The sequence below is a fragment of the Hemitrygon akajei genome, chromosome 6 (assembly GCF_048418815.1).
Source record: "Hemitrygon akajei chromosome 6, sHemAka1.3, whole genome shotgun sequence".
Taxonomy (NCBI): Eukaryota; Metazoa; Chordata; class Chondrichthyes; order Myliobatiformes; family Dasyatidae; genus Hemitrygon; species Hemitrygon akajei.
This window is the reverse complement of record NC_133129.1, coordinates 44,996,232-45,016,920: the sequence shown is the minus strand read 5'-3', so window position 1 is coordinate 45,016,920 and position 20,689 is coordinate 44,996,232. Positions and strand designations below refer to the sequence as shown.

The following is a 20,689-nucleotide window of genomic DNA, read 5'->3' as shown; positions in this document are numbered from 1 at the left end:
TAGCCCATCTGCTTCAAAGTTTGACGTCTTCTTCATTCAGAGATGCTCTCTGCGAGCAAGGAGGCCTACAAACCTGAATCAGTTACACCAGTTCTGACTGGAAGAATGGAACAGAATTCCAGTAACTTATTGTGAGAAACTTGTGGAAGGCTACCCAAAACATTTGACCCAAATTAAACAATTTAAAGGCAATGCTACCAAATACTAACAAAGTGTATGTAAATGTCTGACCCACTGGGAAAGTGATGAAAGAAATAAAAGCTGAAATAAATCATTCTCTCTACTATTATTCTGACATTTCACATTCCTAAAATAAAGTAGTGATCTTAACTGACCTAAGACAGGGAATGTTTTCTAGGATTAAATGTCAGGAATTGTGAAAAACTGAGTTTAAATGTATTTGGCTAAGGTATATGTAAACCTTTGACTTCAACTAATACAAAGTCTGGAAAGTCAAAGTGTAGCAGTAGCCAGGCACAGTGCACGATTGTTAAAGCTCAGGAATCTGAGTCTGTCACACTAGAAGACGTCCTTAAAGTAGTCGCAGAGCAGGGCAAAGCTCTTTGTGAATTGACTCAAGCAGTGAAAGATCTCACTGTACAGAGGGATTTTACACACGCTACTCGCAGCAGACGTAACTTACAGCCTAGGTTCACAGAAGATGGGCAACCAATATATTTCAAGTGTCGGGTGGGAGGGCATTTGGCCAAGAATTGCCCACAGAAGCAGGGTGCAAGGGAAGTGGAGTCTGCATCCTCCTGCCCTCAAGAAGTTGGGAGTTGGGCAATTTGGCGGAACCTCATAGATACGTAAGATGTACCGCTATCCCGTGACCAGTTGCTGCAATGCGCCATAGGAATATGTCCAGTTGCTGAGCTTGAAATATCAGGGGTCCCTGTCCGTTGTCTGTTGGACACAGGTAGTCAAGTAAGCACCCTGACTGAGCAGTACTTTCAAGAACATTTGAATGGAGAGGACGAGGACATGTTGTCCACTGCTGGCTGGCTTAGGCTGACAGCTGCAAACGGTCTTGATATTCCTTACCTTGGGTATCTAGAGCTAGAGGTTGAAGCAATGGGCATGAAGATACCAAATTGTGGCTTTCTAGTAGTCAGGGATCCTGGTGGCACCGAGACACCTATCCCATGTATTGTAGGCATGAACATTATCATTCAGTGTAGGCAACTTTTCTATGCAGATTTTGACACTGCCCAAGAAGGGAAGCTGGATTCTGATCGGAGAGATGTTTGCCAGGAAACACAGATGCACACTACTGGAAAAAGAACAATAGTCTAAATATTGGGAAAAGATACTGAGCACATACCTGCTGGGTCTGTAATCACTGACAGTAACCCCCTATCCCACTTGAAAACTGCCAAGTTGGGCACAGTGGAGCAGAGATGAATCTCTCAGCTGTCAGGGTTTGACTTCAATGTCCAGTATCGTCTGGGTCGGAGCAGTACCGTGGCTGATGCACTTTCTAGGCAGCCATTTGCAGGGGAGCCTGAGCCTGTCTCAGAAGATGCTGTGGTGATCTGTAGTTTGATCAATCGCGGCACTGCTCTTGACCCAGCACTGGTTACCGCTAGTGTTAACAGCTGTAGAGTTAAGCGGATTCAAGCTTGGGAAGCTGGTACTAGTGATGTGAGTGGTCGGATGCAAGGGAACACTCCAACGCTAGCTGTACACCAGGGCCGATTGAGGGATGTGCATGCCAATGTAAAAGAATACTCTGAACAGAAGGCAGCAGAACGCATTGCCTGGCAGGAGGACAAAGTTTACTGTCCCAACGTTGATGTGAATGTACTGGTTTACCTGAGGAACAGACCATTAGGCCGTAATAAGATCCAAGATGCTTAGAAACCCAACCGTCTACAGGGTGGTAGAGGTATAAGGCAACACATACACTGTGGAACCGATGGAGGGTGGGCCTAGCAAGAGGGTAAACAGGGTAGACATCAGGCCCTGTGAGGACCATCCCGCTTGATGCACCATCAATAACTCATGCTGAGACTTATGCAGCGAGATATCGGCTTTTATTGACTGGAAGAATAAACAGCACTACATCCTGGGGAAAATGAGGGAGAGCAGCAGCCCACAGTCGCCTTTATACAGGGGTCTGTGGGAGGAGCCACAGGAGCAGTCAGCAGGGTCTGTGGGAGGAGCCACAGGAGCAGTCAGACAGGTATATCTAGTTCACCACACCGCTCCAGCTTCCTAAAACAGACTACAAACTCTAGTAACTCAGGCCAGCTCACCCCTGGGGCAGGAATCAGATTCTGAGGATTCAGAAAATGGTGTGATAGTAGTAGAAGATATGTCAGAACAGGGTGTACAGAGCTTTGACCCCAGCCTATACAGCATATCTTCCGAAAACGTGACACCTTCTGGGACTGAGACTGGGGAGCCAACGACTACTAATGCAAGGGTGGAGGTTGGGAGCACTCCTTGGGCAGCACCCTGCAGGAGTAAATGAGTAAATGCTGGACAGCACCCTAACCCACATCGCGAACCAAGGTCAGTCCTTGCTGAGGCCTCCATATGTCCGGCAGCAGTGTCTGAGACACTGGCTAGTCTTAGTTCAGTTCCCTTTAGAGAAGCAGTTAAAGAAGTTAAAAGTATCCTGGTAGTGAGCGAGTAATCGAGGACAATTACTTGAATGCAAGGGAGAATGTAACCGGGTGACCATCGAATGCTATTCAGTATCGTTAAAAGTGTACTTAAGTATTCATCTGAGTAATGCTAGAATAGGTGTCTGTGCCTTTAAGTGGAGATGGTGACATCATTACGCACACACTGGATAGTGGGGACACCATTTTGTTTTCTGCTGTCGAAGCTGCTGGGACATTGGAATCGTTCCCCCAGAAGTACTAGGCATGGTGAGGAAAAGTGAGCATTAATTTACAATATCCATGTGAATTTGTTTATACTTGTTGGCAACTCGAGAATATCGGTAATTTGACATGTTTTACATATGGATGTTTTAGATTTTCATGAGTAAAGAACTCGGCGCTGGATAGCGTGGCTTGCAATGTTCCTCACCGGCCAAGTAGGTCAATCTTCCTGTAATTTAACTACCAGGCAATAGCTTGTAAAAGTTGTGCCAAAGTGTACCTTTTGTCTTACTTTATTGTATCATGACTGATTGTGCATGTAACTGTGTAACGTGAATGTTCAGTCTCCGTTCGGGGGTTCAGCACATGTGTACTTAGATGAGATGTATTCGCTTACATTTTTCGCTGCTATGTATAAGATACAGGGTTGGGGGGATTCTAATGTTGTTTGTATTGTGTTCCTTCAGAATTACCACTACCGTATTAGTACCGTTATTAGTACTGTATTAGTTTGTGCGATTTTCTTTGTATTTTTATACTGCATATGTAATTGGTCGAGACACAAGTGTGTGGATCGAAGGTTAAACGGAGATTGTAACGGCGGGGCCTGATTTTAAAGTTGTTCATTTTGTTTTAAGACCCTCTTCTGGCACTTAAACATCTAGAACAGATAAAGGAATTAAAACTCGAAAAAGTAGTTGTTGTCCTGAGTGTGCACTTTTCCCCGGGCTACAACATTCTTTTTGTTTGTAAATGATTTTATCCAAAATCAAGGTGAGTTTAAATTACAACTAATTGCCTCAATGGGACAGAATTTACATTCTTCTTTAGCTACATAAAATTCAGTTGAACAATTAACATGTTCATTCATTTTACTGACCACAAAAGTTAATATTGTTAACACAAAGTACACTGCAGATGCTGTGGTCAAAGCAACACATACAAACAAGCTGGAGGAACTCAGCAGGTCAGGCAGCATCCATGGAAATGAGCAGTCAATGTTTCAGGCCGAGCCCCTTCGTCAAGACTGAAGAAGTTGGGGGTAGGGGCCCTATAACGAAGGTGGGGGGAGGGTGGGAAGGAAAAGGCTAGTGGGTGTCAGGTTAAAAAACAATCAGAGGAAAGATCAAGGGGTGGGGGAGGGGAAGCAGGGAGAGGATAGGCAGGAAAGGTGAAGAAGGAATGTAAGGTGAAAGCACTGTGTAGTAGAAGAAGGCAGAATCATGAGAGAGGTGATAAGCAGCTGGAGGAGGAAGCAGAGTGAAACTGGGATGGGGGAAGGGAGAGGGAGGGAATTACTGGAAATTGGAGAATTCGATGTTCATACCAAGGGGCTGGAGACTACCCAGACGGTATATGAGGTGTTGCTCCTCCAACCTGAGTTTGGCCTCATCGTGGCAGTAGAGGAGGCCATGTATGGACATATTCAAATGGAAATGTGAAGCAGAGTTGAAGTGGGTGGCAACCGGGAGATCCTGTCTGTTGTGGCGGATGGAGTGGAGGTGCTCGAAGAAGCAGTCCCCCAATCTGTGTTGGGTCTCGTTGATGTAGAGGAGACCGCACCGGGTGCAATAGATGACCCCCAACAGACTCACAAGTGAAGTGTTGCCTCACCTGGAAGGACTGTTTTGGGCCCTGAATGGTGGTAAGAGAGGAGGTGTAGGGACAGGTATAGCACTTAAACTTGCAGGGATAAGTGCCAGGTGGGAGATCCGTGGTGAGGGACGTGTGGACCAGGGAGTCACAGAACAATTTTATTGTTAATCACTGGACTTTTGAAACCATGGTAAACTTTTAAGCCTCTCAGTCAATTGTTGCTGGTTAAGGTGCAGGTAAAAGGGTGGGCAATACGGGGGCACATGCATCAAACTATTCATATTAACACCAGTTTCAATGAAGTCAATTGGATCAGATGCTTGGGAGCTACACAGTCTCCATTCATAATGCTCAGAAGACATGAGGTTTAGATTTTATCAGAAGCACAAGTGCCCAGAGATTCAATGGAATAGCACTAATTTCTTAGAGTTGCACAACAAAAAGTGGATATTTTCCAGAGTCATATACCTGAACTGGATGTGGGCAAGATCAGCACTTGTCACACTGGGATAATTCTTTAGCTTCTATCATTCATGTTGCTAATCAACCCTCCCCAATATGTCACATAGTTACCAAATATCACCAACCAATCACCTGCCCCCAACCCAACTCCCAGCTCTGACTTCCTATTCCTTGCTGTCCTTGTATCACCCATTACCCTGACCACAATGTCTGGCCTCAATTCTTCTAATCTGAACAGTCCTGGCATTCACTTGAGTGCCCCTATCCCTGACTCCCTGATTCTCCTCTCATTAGCTATCCTCCATCTTGATGGAGGCTCTGATCACTGTATCCCTATTTTATGACACAAACCTAAACCTGTCACTCTGTCTATAATCGCTGAATCATCCCCTAACCCTGATCTCCCAACAGCTGAAACCCCACCATCCTGATTCTCTAATGCTCAAAACCACTTGACTAAACATTTGAGGCTCAAATGTTGAACCTACTCCTGCTCCTATTTCTTATTTTCTTATGACAGTACTCACAAGACTCTGCAGTTTCTTACTTGAGCAGTTGCCATACAAAGCTGTGATGCATCTGGACAGAATGCATTCTAAGGTGCATTATAAAAATTTAATTTCCATAGCCTTCTGGGGAAGTAGTGACACTAGTGTACTTTCTTGGGTGCGGAAGGAGTAGCACAAGTTATTGGTGATATTTATGCCTCGGAATTTGAAGCTTGCTACCATCTACACATTAGCACTATTGATGCAAACAGAGGCATGTGTGCCCCTCTGTTTCCTGAAGTCAATGATCAGCTTTTTTTAAAAAAATCCTCACACTGAGGTAAAGGTTGTTGTCATAACACCATGTCACTAGGTTGTTTCCTTCCTATTCTCCAAATCATTCTATTTGAGATTTGGCCCGCTATGGTGGTGAGATCAACAAACTTGTAGATGGAGGGACTCAAGAGTAAAATCTGTCCACACTGTTGTGAGCTTGAAGCAAAAAAAAATAAGGGGCTAAAGTTTCAGCCTTGTGGTCACCAAAGTTGAGGATCATGGTGGAGTTTTTGCTGCCTGCCTTTACAGATTACACCCTGCTGGTCAGGAAGTCAAGTATATAGTTGCAAAGTGAGGTGTTGAGTACCAGGTCCAGAAACTTGAAGATGAGTTTGCTTGAGGGCAGAACTGTGGTCAATAACTAGTAGTCTGACATTCTTCTCATCACATAACACCATTACATTTTTTGCATGTTCCCTTTTCTTGTTGCACCTTAAACTGTTCTGGATTAAATTCCACTTACTGCCTTGCTGCCCAATTGACCAGATCATCCTTGTCATGCTGCATTTGAAAGCTTTGAACTAAACAGCTAATTTTACATCAGGTGCAGATTTGTTTGTCATATCCCCTACATTTAACTCCAAATTAAAATACTACAGAAGTACAAGACTATGTACTGCGCTCTGTGAAAACAAAAGAATTTATTGGCCATTACCCTTCACTTCCTGTCACAAATCAAAACTGCTCAAATTCCTTCAGCTGATGACACTTGCTGCATGTGTGCTTATTTTGATACACAGGATATACTTTCCTGTTAGCTATCTGTTATAAGCATTAGAGAGAACACCTCTTCTCTCACTGCATCACATTGAGACGCTCAAAATTCCAAGTTCCATACTTCGTACAATGGTACTCTGTGGAACTATACTTCTCTGTACTGATTTACATTGTAAGAAAATTTAGAAAACAGGATGGAAGTGTGATTGAAGAGTTTTGAAAAGGCTTGTTAGAGTAAAGGGAGAAATGTGTGATTTTGGAAGGGGAAAGCAGGGCAGCAGTAGCTGTTGTTTCTTCCAACAGTGGGAAAGCAAAGAGCATTGGGGACCAAAGGCCAGAGTCAGGGAATCCCAAAAGATGTAGGGTAAAAGCTTGTCTGAACCCCTCCATCACTAACTATCCTGCAGCAAAGTCATGGGCTTAATCATCATTGTGCATTGCTTTCCACTCTGGCATTTTCTTTTCCTGTGACCTCTAATTCTCTTTTAAAATCCTCCATGAAATGTATTCTCTTTCCCCTACCATTATCAACATCTACATCTTCCAAATCCTTCCTTGATTTCTTGGACTCTGCAGGTTACTGCATTCATCTCAAAAAATTTGTGTTATATTTTCTGACCCTTACACAGCACTAGTGACCCGAACCAAATTGAAACTTAATTTATTGGTAACCTTAATTCAGTATCCCTCCTCATCTGTTATAAATTTTTGATTACTCAATCCTCAATCATATGGAACCTTTTCACATTCTTTGCTCACCTCAGTGTTACAGACTCTATAATCTGCTTACCTGCATTTTCAGGCTCCTTGAGTTCAAACTTAGTTATCTTTTCTTGCTTTGTTTCTATTTCTTTCAGCATTATTGTAATTGATTCATGTTCTGAAATATTCTGAAAAGACAAATGTTGTTTTATTCAGTAATATTTAAAATACATATGACTTGAATTGTTATGTCATTGAATTGAGTAACACATTTCCAATTTCTAAAATATTTGTTTTCTGTGACACTTACGAACTCTGGACTTTCTAAGTCTTTATTAGTTTGCAAAGTTGGTGCTGTTTGCTCAACATCATAAGATACACATTCATCATGTGGAGGACCTATAAAATACATAACATTCACAGATGTATCAAAAATAAACATGTCAATCAAGTGTCTTTGTCTTCTTTACAGCAGTATTCTATCCCATTTCATTCTGTTGTATTACTTTCACAATGCAGCAGTTTTGTAAATATATACAAACAGAAATTCAAGTAAAAAATCACAGGTAAAGATGCTTCACCTCAGCTTCACTAAGAATTTAATACAGAGTTATATTATCTTAGAGACTAGCTGGCCGATGGTGTAGTGGCATCTGCACTAGACTTCAAGGTGAGTGGTCCCGGATTTGAATCTGGCCAAGTCCTTGCATACTTTCCATCTGTGCTGGGTTGAGAATTGAGCTAGCAACTTGGTCTCATAAGATAAACTCTATAGAAACAGCAAAGTTGTTGCCAGATGTGCCACATTGCACGGAAAGGAACATTAGAAGTAAACTTATCTTAGAAGTAGATAACGTGTCCCAGCGATAGGAATACCTGTTCAGTGCACTAAACATTTATCCCATCAGATCTTTCCAATTCAGCGAATTAGTCATTTGGTCACAAATTGATCAAGCAAATGACAAATCTGGGTTTGCAAATGATAAAACTTCCAACAGGATAGACATTAACTCAGGTTCGCAGGTGACAAGTTCTCAGATTAGATAGCACCAATTTATTTCAGAGATCTACATGTTTGTCTTTCAGCTCCTAAAAGGCAAGATGGACTGGAGCCCTTCCCAGGAAATGAGTCTGCAAGTACAGTCTCAGTCTCTTCTTTAATATATAACAGTACCAAAAGGAACATTAAATGATGCATGCAAATTTTCATCAGTGCCCTCGGTCTGCTTCTCATTCTGTGCGTTCTACAGACTGTTGATCTGAACGGGAAGATATTGGGTTTTAAGATGAAGAATTACCAGAAACAGATGGTTAAGCACTGGAAATACTTGCACGTTCAATATAGAGAAAATGCAACTCTGAGATTTCAGTACACTGTAGTAAAAAATCATGCAGGAGGCATCACCCATCACTGAACCCAGCCTATCCTTGCTGCCTCTAAATCATCCTCCGCAACTAGACGTGATGCAACCTTCTATGAACTTCCAGGTTGTGGCCAATGAGTATTGCCCCTTTGAAAGAGAAGACATTACCTGCCCAATACACGTCCTCTCTATGGATTCCATTCTTTATTTAGAAATACACCGCAGAACAGACCCTTTCAGTCCAATAAGCCGCACTGCCCGGTAATCGACCTATTTACTTTCTGCTCGTTAAGCTGCTGACAATTAGGGCAACAATGAACGTTCTCCATCTCTTTTCTTGGTTATCTTCTCTATTGTGCCCAGGTGTGGTTCAGGGTCCTCATTTCTGCCTGTATGGTATAGCGCCACCTTTTCTTTGGTCATACTATCACACACAGATGTAGAGGATTCTTCGTTGCTGTTTCCTTAACAGTTTTGCTTGACCTGTCAGGGCTGTTCGCCAAGAGCTGAACCCCTGAACCTGAAGGACTGGTGGACCACTCTTAGTCTGATCTCTACCTTTTGACCTGTTTGGCATGGGTGACCCTACCAAGAACCAAAGCATAAGGCTCCGACTCTAGACAGCATAGCTCTCTGGGTCACTGGGACATGCAAGCTGCCAAACCACGACAAGATTGTGGTCCTCTTGGAGGCCTAATCATAGGACAATTTATCATGATCAACTAACCTACCAACCAGTAAGTCTTTGCACTGTGGGAGGAAATTGGAGCACCCAGAGGAAATCTATGTGCCCTCGAGAAGGATGTGCAACTTACAGACGTCATCAGAATTCCCTGAGCTCTAACAGCATTGCACTTATGCCTCATAATTTTGAATTCCAATATTTAGTTCCATAGCACTTCACCAAAATGACTTCCCTTGAAATTTGAGTTCCTAGTCTGATTTTTCAACATCCTTATTGACTAGCTGCTAGAAGAGAACATACCGAAACCTTATGCTAATGATATGTCTTACTCCACTGGGCATAATCGGTCTTCTGCATTTCAGACACCAGCCAACCTCTGCATCAGGCCTGAACTCAACATTAGAACCTTGACTGTTAGTTGCCTTTTCATCAAGAATTCACAATTCACTAAGAAAATTCTGCATCAAGAATACTTCATACTCTCCATTGAATCTTCTTAAACTGATAGAGTACCAACCTGTGACTGGCTGTGGCTCTTCACAATTAGTCACTTCACTATTATGGTAGGTCTCAAGTAGATGCTTAATCTTATCATCCACAATTTCATCAAAAGCATTCTTCCCATTTTCACTCCTCTGCATGGGATCAGCTCCATTCTGAAGTAGTAGTTTCACAGCCTAGAAAGATATACAAATTTGATAATTTTTTTAGCTAACAATTTGGGATGAATCTCCACTTTTTCCACTCAGAACCAAATCTCATTTTTGAAAGCATCAAGTTATGATCTGAGTCCTGATCTTTATTTCACTATATAATATTTGTGTAAATACATTACAACATGTGGATATTCTTAATATATCCTTATCTAACAGGTTATTATGTATTTCTTCAATCCTCATTGCATCAGTAAAACTCCATTAATCAGGAACCCTTGGTACACTGTGTTACGAATGTGCCACAACTCTGAGGGGCCGAAGGGTACAGAGTCGCCCCCTCCTTTTTGAGAATCGCAAGATCGCTATTAATTCGGGTCTGGGACCCAGGAAATGAGAGAATCCACAAGGTTTGGAATGTGTCCTGGCCTCAGCGAAACAAAACCCCTGATAACGGCTATTGTCTCTTGGAGATGGAATTGTGTATTGAGTACTGTACTATTCATTGAAGCCCTCAGGGGACGACCAGAGTGGGCTGGTTGAGGGATTGCATCATCCCAACCTGATTGACATCTGAGACCCCGTGAGTAAGGATAAAAGAGGGTCTGGGGAACAACCCCTTTAGATGTACCAGGAGAAACGCTGGAAATCCAGTGACAGCGTTTTATAGCAAAAGCCGGTGGAGCCCGTGTGCGTCCTTCCCTTGCCTGGGATTGGCGGGCTCACCATGGAAGAATGGCTTAGCTAAAGGAGAGGCCACAAGTGAACGGCCACACCAACGAGACTCCGACGGATCGAAATCATAAAAGGAATCGGCAAGTTTTCTCCAAATCTCTCTCTCTCTCCAACAAAAGGCTGCAGCCTGCATGAACTGAGTGACTTTTATATTTCCATCGGACAATACATTTATCCCCTAGACAACGATAGAGCTTATTTCTTATTGATTATTATTATACCCGCACTTTTAGATTTAGTATTGACGACGTATATTATCTGTATATTTGCATTGATATTATTTTTGTGTATTTTTACCAATAAATACTGTTAAAAATAGTATCATCAGACTTCAACGGACCTCTATCTTTGCTGGTAAGTGACCCAGTTACGGGGTTCGTAACAACTGGTAATGCCAAACTACTGGATTTTCTGGTGTACAGTATTGGATTTGCCTCCAAATAAACATCTTTTTATTTCACAATTTTTACATTTCACACAGTACAAAAACAATATTTCTTCTGAGCTTCACAAATTTAAAGTGAGTGGGAATACATACATTTCAATATCATCTCTCATTCTTATAAACCTCAATAAACACAACAAAGAGTACTATTAGGTAAATTCTAATTTCAAATTCACTTTACTTAAATGTTTAATTATTTAAAAATATTTATATGTTTCTATTTTATATAAGAACTTAACAATTGTAAAGACTTTATTTTTTCATTGATTTTTAGTAGCTTTTGAATATTTTCAAATGTTAGAAATTCAGATATATTAGAAGCCTTTGACAGAATTGAAGTTGTCTAAATCTAAACCTCAGAGCTGCTTTTCCTTCTCTTTCATGTCTCGCAATTATTCTGGCCCACAAGTATGACATCAATCAAGGCCCTGCTGATCTGCAGGATCATTCCATTTTGTATTGGGATGACTTTGGACTATATGCTAACATTGGCATAATACTGGCCAATAGAGAAACATTAGTTCATTTCTAACAGAAAATGTTAGCCCATGAGAAGGCATAGAAGCATAGCCTATCATGTACATGCAGCTAGAAAATGAGCTATTTACTCCTATCTCATAACTAACACCGTGCCTAAACCCTTGTAGCAATAAAACTGTAGCACTTTTAAATTTTAAAAATGTTAAATTGTATATTTGTGTCTGAATTTTGTATTATTCAAGTTCACTGTTAAATATTATCTTCTTTAAATTGCTACAGTGGAGTCTACCATTCCTCCTTCCTTTTGTCCTTGTCCTTACTATCAACTTTACAGGCTGTCATTGTCTTTGCTATCAACTTAATCAAATTCAGCCCAAGCTTCAAGTCAAGTCATCACTTTTTATTGTCATTTCGACCATAACTGCTGGTACAGTACATAGTAAAAATGAGACAATGTTTTTCAGGACCATGGTGTTACATGACACAGTAAAAAAAAACTAGACTGAACTACGTAAAAAAACAACACAGAGAAGTACACTAGACTACAGACCTACCCAGGACTGCATAAAGTGCACAAAACAGTGCAGGCATTACAATAAATAATAAACAAGACAATAGGGCAGTAAGTTGGTGTCAGTCCAGGCTCTGGGTATTGAGGAGTCTGTTAGCTTGGGGGAAGAAACTGTTACACAGTCTGGTTGTGAGAGCCCGAATGCTTCGGTGCCTTTTCCCAGACGGCAGGAGGGAGAAGAGTTTGTATGAGGGGTGCATGGGGTCCTTCATAATGCTGTTTACTTTGCGGATGCAGCGTGTAGTGTAAATGTCTGTAATGGCAGGAAGAGAGACCCCGATGATCTTCTCAGCTGACCTCACTATCCGCTGCAGGGTCTTGCGATCCGAGATGGTGCAATTTCCGAACCAGGCAGTGACGCAGCTGTTCAGGATACTCTCAGTACAACCCTTGTAGAATGCGATGAGGATCGGGGGGGGTGGCAGATGGACTTTCCTCAGACTTCGCAGAAAGTAGAGATGCTGCTGAGCTTTCTTTGCTATGGAGCTGGTGTTGAGGGACCAGGTGAGATCCTCCGCCAGGTGAACACCAAGAAATTTGGTGCTCTTAACGATCTCTACCGAGGAGCCATCGGTGTTCAGCGGGGAGTGGTCACTCCATGCCTTCCTGAAGTCAACAACCATCTCTTTTGTTTTGTTCACATTCAAAGACAGGTTGTTGGCTCTGCACCAGTCCGTTAGCCACTGCACCTCCTCTCAGCAAACTGACTCGTCGTTCTTGCTGATGAGACCCACCACGGTCGTGTCATCGGCGAACTTGATGATGTGGTTTGAGCTGTGTGTTGCAGCACAGTCATGGGTCAGCAGAGTGAACAGCAGTGGACTGAGCACACAGCCCTGGGGGGCCCCTGTGCTCAGTGCGATGGTGTTGGAGATGCTGCTTATAGCCTAGTCTCCAGAATGACAAATGCATGCTAATCTCCTTCAAAAAATAGTATTTTTCATAAGTTACTGAAATAATTAAATGCACATAAAAAATTGTTTACTGGGGAGTAATTAGAGGTACAACATCAAACTGGAGTGAAAGTTTTTTTAGCTGCCCCTGCAGATGCCAGGCAAGGAAATAAATCCTTGGCTCCAAAAACACTTCTAATGTCTCACCCACACTCACAACCAAATTCTCAACATCCTCAATCACAGCTTGCTCCATACACTCTCAAAGTTCAAAGTACATTTATTATCAGGTACGTAGACATTATACAACCTTGAGATTCCATAAGACATTGGAGCAGAATTAGGCCATCTGGCCCATCGAGTCTGCTCTGCCATTCAATCATGGCTGACCCTGTTTTTTCCTTCCTCAACCTCAGTTCCCAATCTTCTCCCCATAACCTTTGATGCCATGTCCAATCAAGAACCTACCAATCTCTGCCTTAAATACACCCAACAACCAGGACTCCACAGTCGCATGTGGCAACAAATTCCACAAATTCACCACACTTTGGCTAAAGAAATTTCTCCACATCGCTTTTTGAAAGAGTGCCCCTCTGTCCCGAGGCTGTGCCCTCTTGTCCTAGACTCTACCACCATGGGAAACATCCTTTCCACATCTACTCTGTCTCGGCCTTTCAACATTCGAAAGGTTTCAATGAGCTCCCCCTTCACCCTTCTGAATTCCAGTGAGTACAGACCCAGAGCCATTCATCTGCTTAAAGACAGCCATAAAACAATAAACCCCAATGAACCCAATTAAATTAAAAGACCAACACCCAAAGTGCAGAGAGAGAAAAGAACGAAAAGCATGCAAACAATAGAAGCAAGCAACAGCATTCAGAACTAAAGTGAGTCCACAGCCCCAACATTGGCCAGCTGCCTGGAGTAGCCAGAGCAGGCCCATAGCCTCAGCCCCAGCTCATCACACAACAGGCAAATCATAGTGAAGCTCACAGACACGAAGCCTGTGGCAGGCCATCGCCTCAGCCTCTCGGCTTGCAAAGATCAGAGTAAGTGTTGCGGAGCAGTGAGCAGCCCCACCCTCGCCTAAAGTCCCAACACCCTGCCTTTTTCAGTCCATCTGGACTGACGTTTGAATTGTCCAAATACCAGGTTGTGACCCGCACTGGGACCCGGGCCCTGCCGCATTGATACATTCTGGGCCTGGTCCCGCCGCCACGTTCCGGTCTGTACCTGACTTTTCCAAATCGGACAATTTAGTAATTGGCCTAAAGTGAATAAAACAAGACTTAACTTTATACTGTGAGGACAGTGGTTCAATATACTTGATTTAGAAATTCTGTGATAAATGCAGAAGCTTTATCATTCAAATAAACTACAAACAATGCTTAAATCCTAAATTTCAGATGACTTCAGGGCTCTTGGATTTTAGACTCAAATTTATTACAGTACAACAAAAACACATTTGATCCGATGTGTTCTTACCTTTTTTTGCATAAACAACCAAGTTCCTACCATTTCCGGTTTACCTAGTTAATGTAATTTTACTCTATATTCTCTATTTAAATAAATCCATAATTTTTATTGATATGTTAATATTTTATTGCTATGCCATTTACACCACTGGAATTTACAGGGAAGGGAATTCCTTCAAGCATGTTATCGAGTCTTAATTGGATGAAACACACAATATCTCAGTCATCAGTTATCACTTAGGCTGATTTCCACAGTTGCTTGTTCACTTGAAAATGTTAATTTTATGCTACTTGTTTCACAAGCGTGAGGGCAGACTGTGGAAAGGGAGGGGTATTTAAAAGCAGTATGGATTCAGCATAACACTCTCGTTATTTAAAATTATTTTCTAAAGAAATTAAACTTATGATGCTACACACATACCTCATAATGAGAGCCGCTCACAGCATCTTGCAATGGCGATAGCCCATCCATTCCTCCACAGTTGACATCAGCACCTGCTGTCAGTAATTCTTGTATAATCTTAGTTAAACCTCTGCAAGAAGCTTCATGAAGTGCTGTCCAACCTTGATAGATAATTGCAGAATATACAAACTATCACTCAAGTTATCTGTTCTTATTTCAATAATTTGAATGTGGACTATGCTTTTCTACCACAGGTACTATATTACTTTGTATGTTATATTTACAAGGGCGCCTGCAACAGGACAAACACTCTGAAATACACAGGATTTGATCATGGTAGTTATTCAGGCTTATGCTAACCTTTACCTTTTGGCATAAGACACTGTTGCATTTAGCAGAGGAAATCTAATTTGTACAGGACTTGCAGGCATCTGATATCAGTGGCTCTCCACTGGTCGAGGTCAATCATGGATGTTGCATCCTAGCTGTATACGTTGTTGGTGAAGCACTATCTGTGGCTGTTGGGACCAATGTGGAAGAAGGCGTCTCTGTTGCAAAGGTCACATCTATAAGTGATCTCAGCTCTGCTGGAGCTGCAGCATTTCTTTCTAATAGGCCCACTTGTCTTTCTACAGTCTTCAGAAATTTTTCCTCGCCTGACTTGGTGTTGTTTCAGGGTGCCATGGTGAGATCAATGAACGCAATGTAGACAGGCTTCTTTTGTTCTGTGCACTTCTCCTGGAGTTGGCGGAGACAGAAAATTATGTCCACAATTGACCTTCCAGCTTGGGTACTACTCTGTGACTCTGGCTAGACACATTCAGCCAACCTCTGTAGGTGGACCACAAAGACTCAGACAAAGACTTTACCGACAACACTTAAGAGTGAAATGCACCTACAGTTGCTTTCTCACCTTTGTTTTTTAGGGGCAATGATCTTGGCATTCCTCATACCCTGTTGATGCAGTTCCTTCCTGCCAGCATTGACAGAGGACTTCATGCTGTGGGTGCAGTAGGGTAGTCAGGCAGTGCTTGATCGGGTCTGGGAGAATCCCATCGTTGCCTGGTGCCTTCCTTGAGGCCAAGCTGCCAATGACCTTGCTGAGCTCCTCGAGGGTCAGCTCTGCATCCAGTTCTTTCATTGTCAGCAGACAGTCAATGGCATCATCTGTTCTTTTATGGCCTTTGACTGCCAAATGCAGGCAGAAAATCCAAAGCCTAGCTGAAATGTGGGGATTTTCTGACAATATTTATTGCATTTTGAAATAGTATCACTCAACTCAATTGCGTTCTAGTGCTGGTGGCTGTGGACTTCCGAAAGCAGATTACTTGCCCACTTCAAAATGCTGGTGGAACACAACGTAAAACCTGCTGATAAGGGGGGAGCTGTTGTTGTCTGGTGTACTGACCTCTACCTGGCCGAGGCACAGCGACAACTCTCTGATACCTCCTCTTATTTACCCCTTGATCATGACCCCACTAAGGAGCACCAGGCCACTGTCTCCTATACCATCACCAACCTTATTAGCTCTGGGGATCTCCCATCCACTGCCACCAGCCTCATAGTTCCCACACCCCACACTTCCCATTTCTAACTCCTACCCAAGATCCACAAACCTGCTTGTCCAGTTAGACCCATTGTCTCAGCTTGCTCCTGCCACACCAAGCTCATTTCTGCATACCTTAACACTGTTTTATCCCCCCTTGTTCAATCCCTTCCCACCTATGTTCATGATACTTCTCTCGCTTTGAATTTTTTCAATGATTTTAAGTTCCCTGGTCCCCTCCGCCTTATTTTCACCATGGATGTCCAGTCCCTATATACCTCCATCCTCCACCAGGAAGGTCTCAAAGCTCTCTGCTTCTTTTTGGATTCCAGACCTAACCAATTCCGCTCTACCACCGCTCTCCTCTGTCTAGTGGAATTAGTTCTTACTTCCAATAATTTCTCCTTTGGCTCCTCCCACTTCCTCCAAACCAAAGGTGTAGCCATGGGCACCCACAAGGGTCCCAGTTATGCCTGCCTTTTTGTTGGCTTTGTGGAACAGTCCATGTTCCAAGCCTATATGGGTATCCGTCCCCCTCTTTTTCTTCGCTACATCAACAACTGCATTGGCACTGCCTACTGCACGCATGCTGAGCTTGTTGACTTCATTAACTTTGCCTCCAACTTTCACCCTGTCCTCAAATTTACCTGGTTCAGTTCCGACACCTCCCTCCCCTTTCTTGATCTTTCTGTCTGTATCTCTGGAGACGGCTTATCTACTGATATGTACTATAAGCCTTCAGACTCTCACGGCTACCTGGACTATTCCTCTTCCCACCCTTCCCACATTTCTCTTGCAAAAATGCTATCCCCTTCTCACAATTCCTCCGCCTCCGCCATCTTCTACTATGAGAAGCCATCTTTTAAGCTTATGAGTTATGTAAGGAAAGGGAATCTTTCAAGAATAGAAATAAAAATCCTGTTTAAAATAACAAAGGTACCAAAGACATAGAATGACGATGTATGTTTTTGATCAATGTCAACTGCACTAGTTTTTCATTCTACAGTGGGTCATGATAGATCTCGATTCTATCTCCTTTACCATAGCATTGGAGAGGAATAGGAACAGACAAGTTAGGAAAATGTTTAATTAGATTCAGGGGAAATATGAAACTATCAGGCAGGAACTTGGAAGTATAAATTGAGAACACATTTACAGTAGAAATGTGGCAAACGTTCAGGAGATGTGAGACAGGGAAACAGGGAAAGGGAACCATGGTGTACAAAGGCTGTTGAAAATCTAGTCAAGAAGAAAAACTTACAAAAGCTTCAAAAAATTAGGTAATGATAGAGATCTAGAAAACTATAAGGCTAGCAGGAAGGAGCTTAAGAATGAAATTAGGAGAGCCAGAAGGGGCCAGGAGAAGGCCTTGGCAAGCAGGAGTAAGGAAAACCCCAAGGCATTCTACAAATATTTGAAGAGCGAGAGGATAAGACATGAGAAAATAGGACCAATCAAGTATGTCAGTGGAAAAGTGTGGATGGAACCAGAGGAGATAGCAGAGGTACTTAATGAATACTTTGCTTCAGTATTCACTATGGAAAAGAACCATTGCAATTGTAGGGATGAATTACAGTGGACTGAAAAGCTTGAACATATAGACATTATGACAGAGGATGTGCTGGAGCTTTTGGAAAGCATCAAGTTGGATAAGTCACTGGGACTGGACGAGATATACTGCAGGCTACTATGGGAAGCGAGGGAGGAGATTGCTGAGCTTCTGGCAATAATCTTTGCATCATCAATTGGGACAGGAGAGGCTCTGGAGGATTGGAGGGTTGCAGATGTTGTTCCTTTGTTCAAGAAAGGGTGTAGAGGTAGCCCAGGAAATTATAGACCAGTGAGTCTTACCTCATGGTTGGTAAATTGATGGAGAAGATCCTGAGAGGCAGGATTTATGAACACTGGGAGAGGCATAATATGATTAGGAATAGTCAGCATGGCTTTATCAAAGGCAGGTCGTGTCTTACGAGCCTGATTGAATTTTTTGAGGATATTGATAAGGTACCCCATGCAAGGCTTGTTGAGAAAGTAAGGAGGCGTGGGATCCAAGGGGATCTTGCTTTGTGGATCCAGAATTTTCTTGCCCACAGAAGGCAAAGAGTAGTTGTAGATGGGTCATATTCTGCATGGAAGTCAGTGACCAGTGGTGTGTCTCAGGGATCTGTTCTGGACCCCTTCTCTTCGTGATTTTTATAAATGAACTGGATGAGGAAGTGGAGGGATGGGTTAGTAAATTTGCTGATGACACAATGGTTGGGAGTGTTGTGGATAGTGTGTAAGGCTGTCGGAGGTTACAGCGGGACGTCAACAGGATGTAAAACTGTGTTGAGAAGTGGCAGATGGCGTTCAACTCAGATAAGTGTGAGGTGATTCATTTTGGTAGGTCAATTATGATGGCAAAATATAATATTAATGGTAAGACTCTTGGCAGTGTGGAGGATCAGAGGGATCTTGGGGTCTGAGACCATAGGACACTCAAAGTTTCTGTGAAGGTTGATTGTGTGGTTAAGAAGGCAGGTGGTGCATTGGCCTTCGTCAATCATGGGATTGAGTTCAAGAATCAAGAGTTAATGTTATAGCTGTATAGAACCCTGGTCAGACCCCACTTGGAGTACAGTGCTCAGTTCTGGTCACCTCACTACAGGTAGGATGTGGAAACTATAGAAAGGGTGCAGAGGAGATTTACAAGGTTGTTGTCTGGATTGGGGAGCATGTCTTAGGAGAATAGGTTGAGTGAACTTGGTCTTTTCTCCTTGGAGCGAAGGAGGATGAGAGGTGACCTGATAGAGGTGTATAAGATGATGAGAGGTATTGATCCGTGTAGATAGTCAGAGGCTTTTTCCCAGGGCTGAAATGGCTAACACGAGAGGGCATAGTTTTAAGGTGCTTGGAAATAGGTATAGAGAGATGTCAGGGGTAAGTTTTTTACGTAGAGAGTGGTGAGTGCATGGAGTGGGCTACCAGAGACGGTGGTGGAGGCAGATACAATAGGGTCTTTTAAGAGATTCCTGGGTAGGTACATGGAGCTTATAAAAATAGAGGGCTATGGGTAATTTCTGAAGTAAGTACATGTTCGGCACAACATTGTGGGCTGAAGGGTCTGTATTGTGCTATGAAAGATCAAACAGGTTAGCACTTGGAATGTAGAAGATTGAGAGGACATTTGATAGAGGTTTACAAAATTATGAAGGGTATAGAGAGGGTAAATGCAGGTATGCTTTTTCCACCGAGGTTAGATGGGACTGCAACAAGAGGTCATGGCTTAAGGATGAAAGGTGAAATGTTTAAAGGGAACACAAGGAAAAACTTCTTCACTCTGAGGATCGTGTGAGAGTGGAACAAACTGCCAGGTCAAGTGATGCACGTGAGATCGATTTCAACATTTAAGAGAAATCTGAATAGGTACATTGATGGTACAGGCACAGACTGGATTGGCCGAAGGGCCTGTTTCTGTGCTGTACTTTTATGTGAATAAAACATGTTGCTTTCAAATGTACAAACCTGCATTGTCTTTCATGTTTACATCAATTCCAGCTGCAATTAGAGATCTTACTGAAGATATGTCTCTCTTTATTACAGCATGGTGTAGACGAGTCTCTCCTTTACCATTTCTCTTGTTTAAAGCATGTAATTTTGGAGTTGTCAAACAAGATTTTGGCATGACAATGCCAGGCACTGATACACCTGTTTCAATGAAAAAATAACACTTGTCATAACTTTAAAATTTCTTCCCATAATCACAAGTTTTATCCTGAAGAAGAAATTTCTACTGCAGTTGTATATCACAAAAATAAGAAATTCTCAGTTACAGGAAATGCAAAGCTACACACACAAAATGCTGGAGGAATTCAGCAAGACAGGAAGCATCTATGGAAATGAATAAACCGTCAATGTTTTGGGCCAAGACCCTTCTTCAGAACTGGAAGCAAAGGAGGAAGACACCGGAATAAAAAAGCAGGGTGAGGGGAAAGAGGATAACTGGAAGGTGATAACTGAAGCCAGGTGGATAGAAAAGTTAAAGGGCTGAAGTGGAAGGAATTTGATAGAAGAGAATGGACCATTAAGAGAAAGGAAAGGAGGGGACTCATAGGAAGGTTGTAAATACTGAGTGAGACTGAGGCATGCACGCGTGGCTTGTTTTGGCGGGAAAGTGGTGCGTCTCGTCCCACACAATACTGCTTGCCCAACAGCCTCGCAGACTCCACCGGACATGCATGCATAACTGAGAGTTTTGGATGCATTTAAGAAGTTGGTAGAAATAGGTTCGACGCACAACTGTGAAAACGCATTGACTGAAGACG

General features: G+C 42.6%; 1 protein-coding gene across 1 annotated transcript in view; it reads right to left on the bottom strand.

The window, feature by feature from the left end:
• Window positions 1–20,689, bottom strand: part of LOC140729789 (uncharacterized) — a 46,860-nt gene that overhangs the window by 22,795 nt on the left and 3,376 nt on the right. Inside the window, 7 exon segments of the mRNA XM_073050006.1 lie at window positions 7,224–7,323; window positions 7,446–7,534; window positions 8,310–8,377; window positions 8,379–8,394; window positions 9,702–9,861; window positions 14,858–15,000; window positions 19,890–20,072. Of these exon segments, the coding sequence (XP_072906107.1) occupies window positions 7,224–7,323; window positions 7,446–7,534; window positions 8,310–8,377; window positions 8,379–8,394; window positions 9,702–9,861; window positions 14,858–15,000; window positions 19,890–20,072 (759 nt within the window).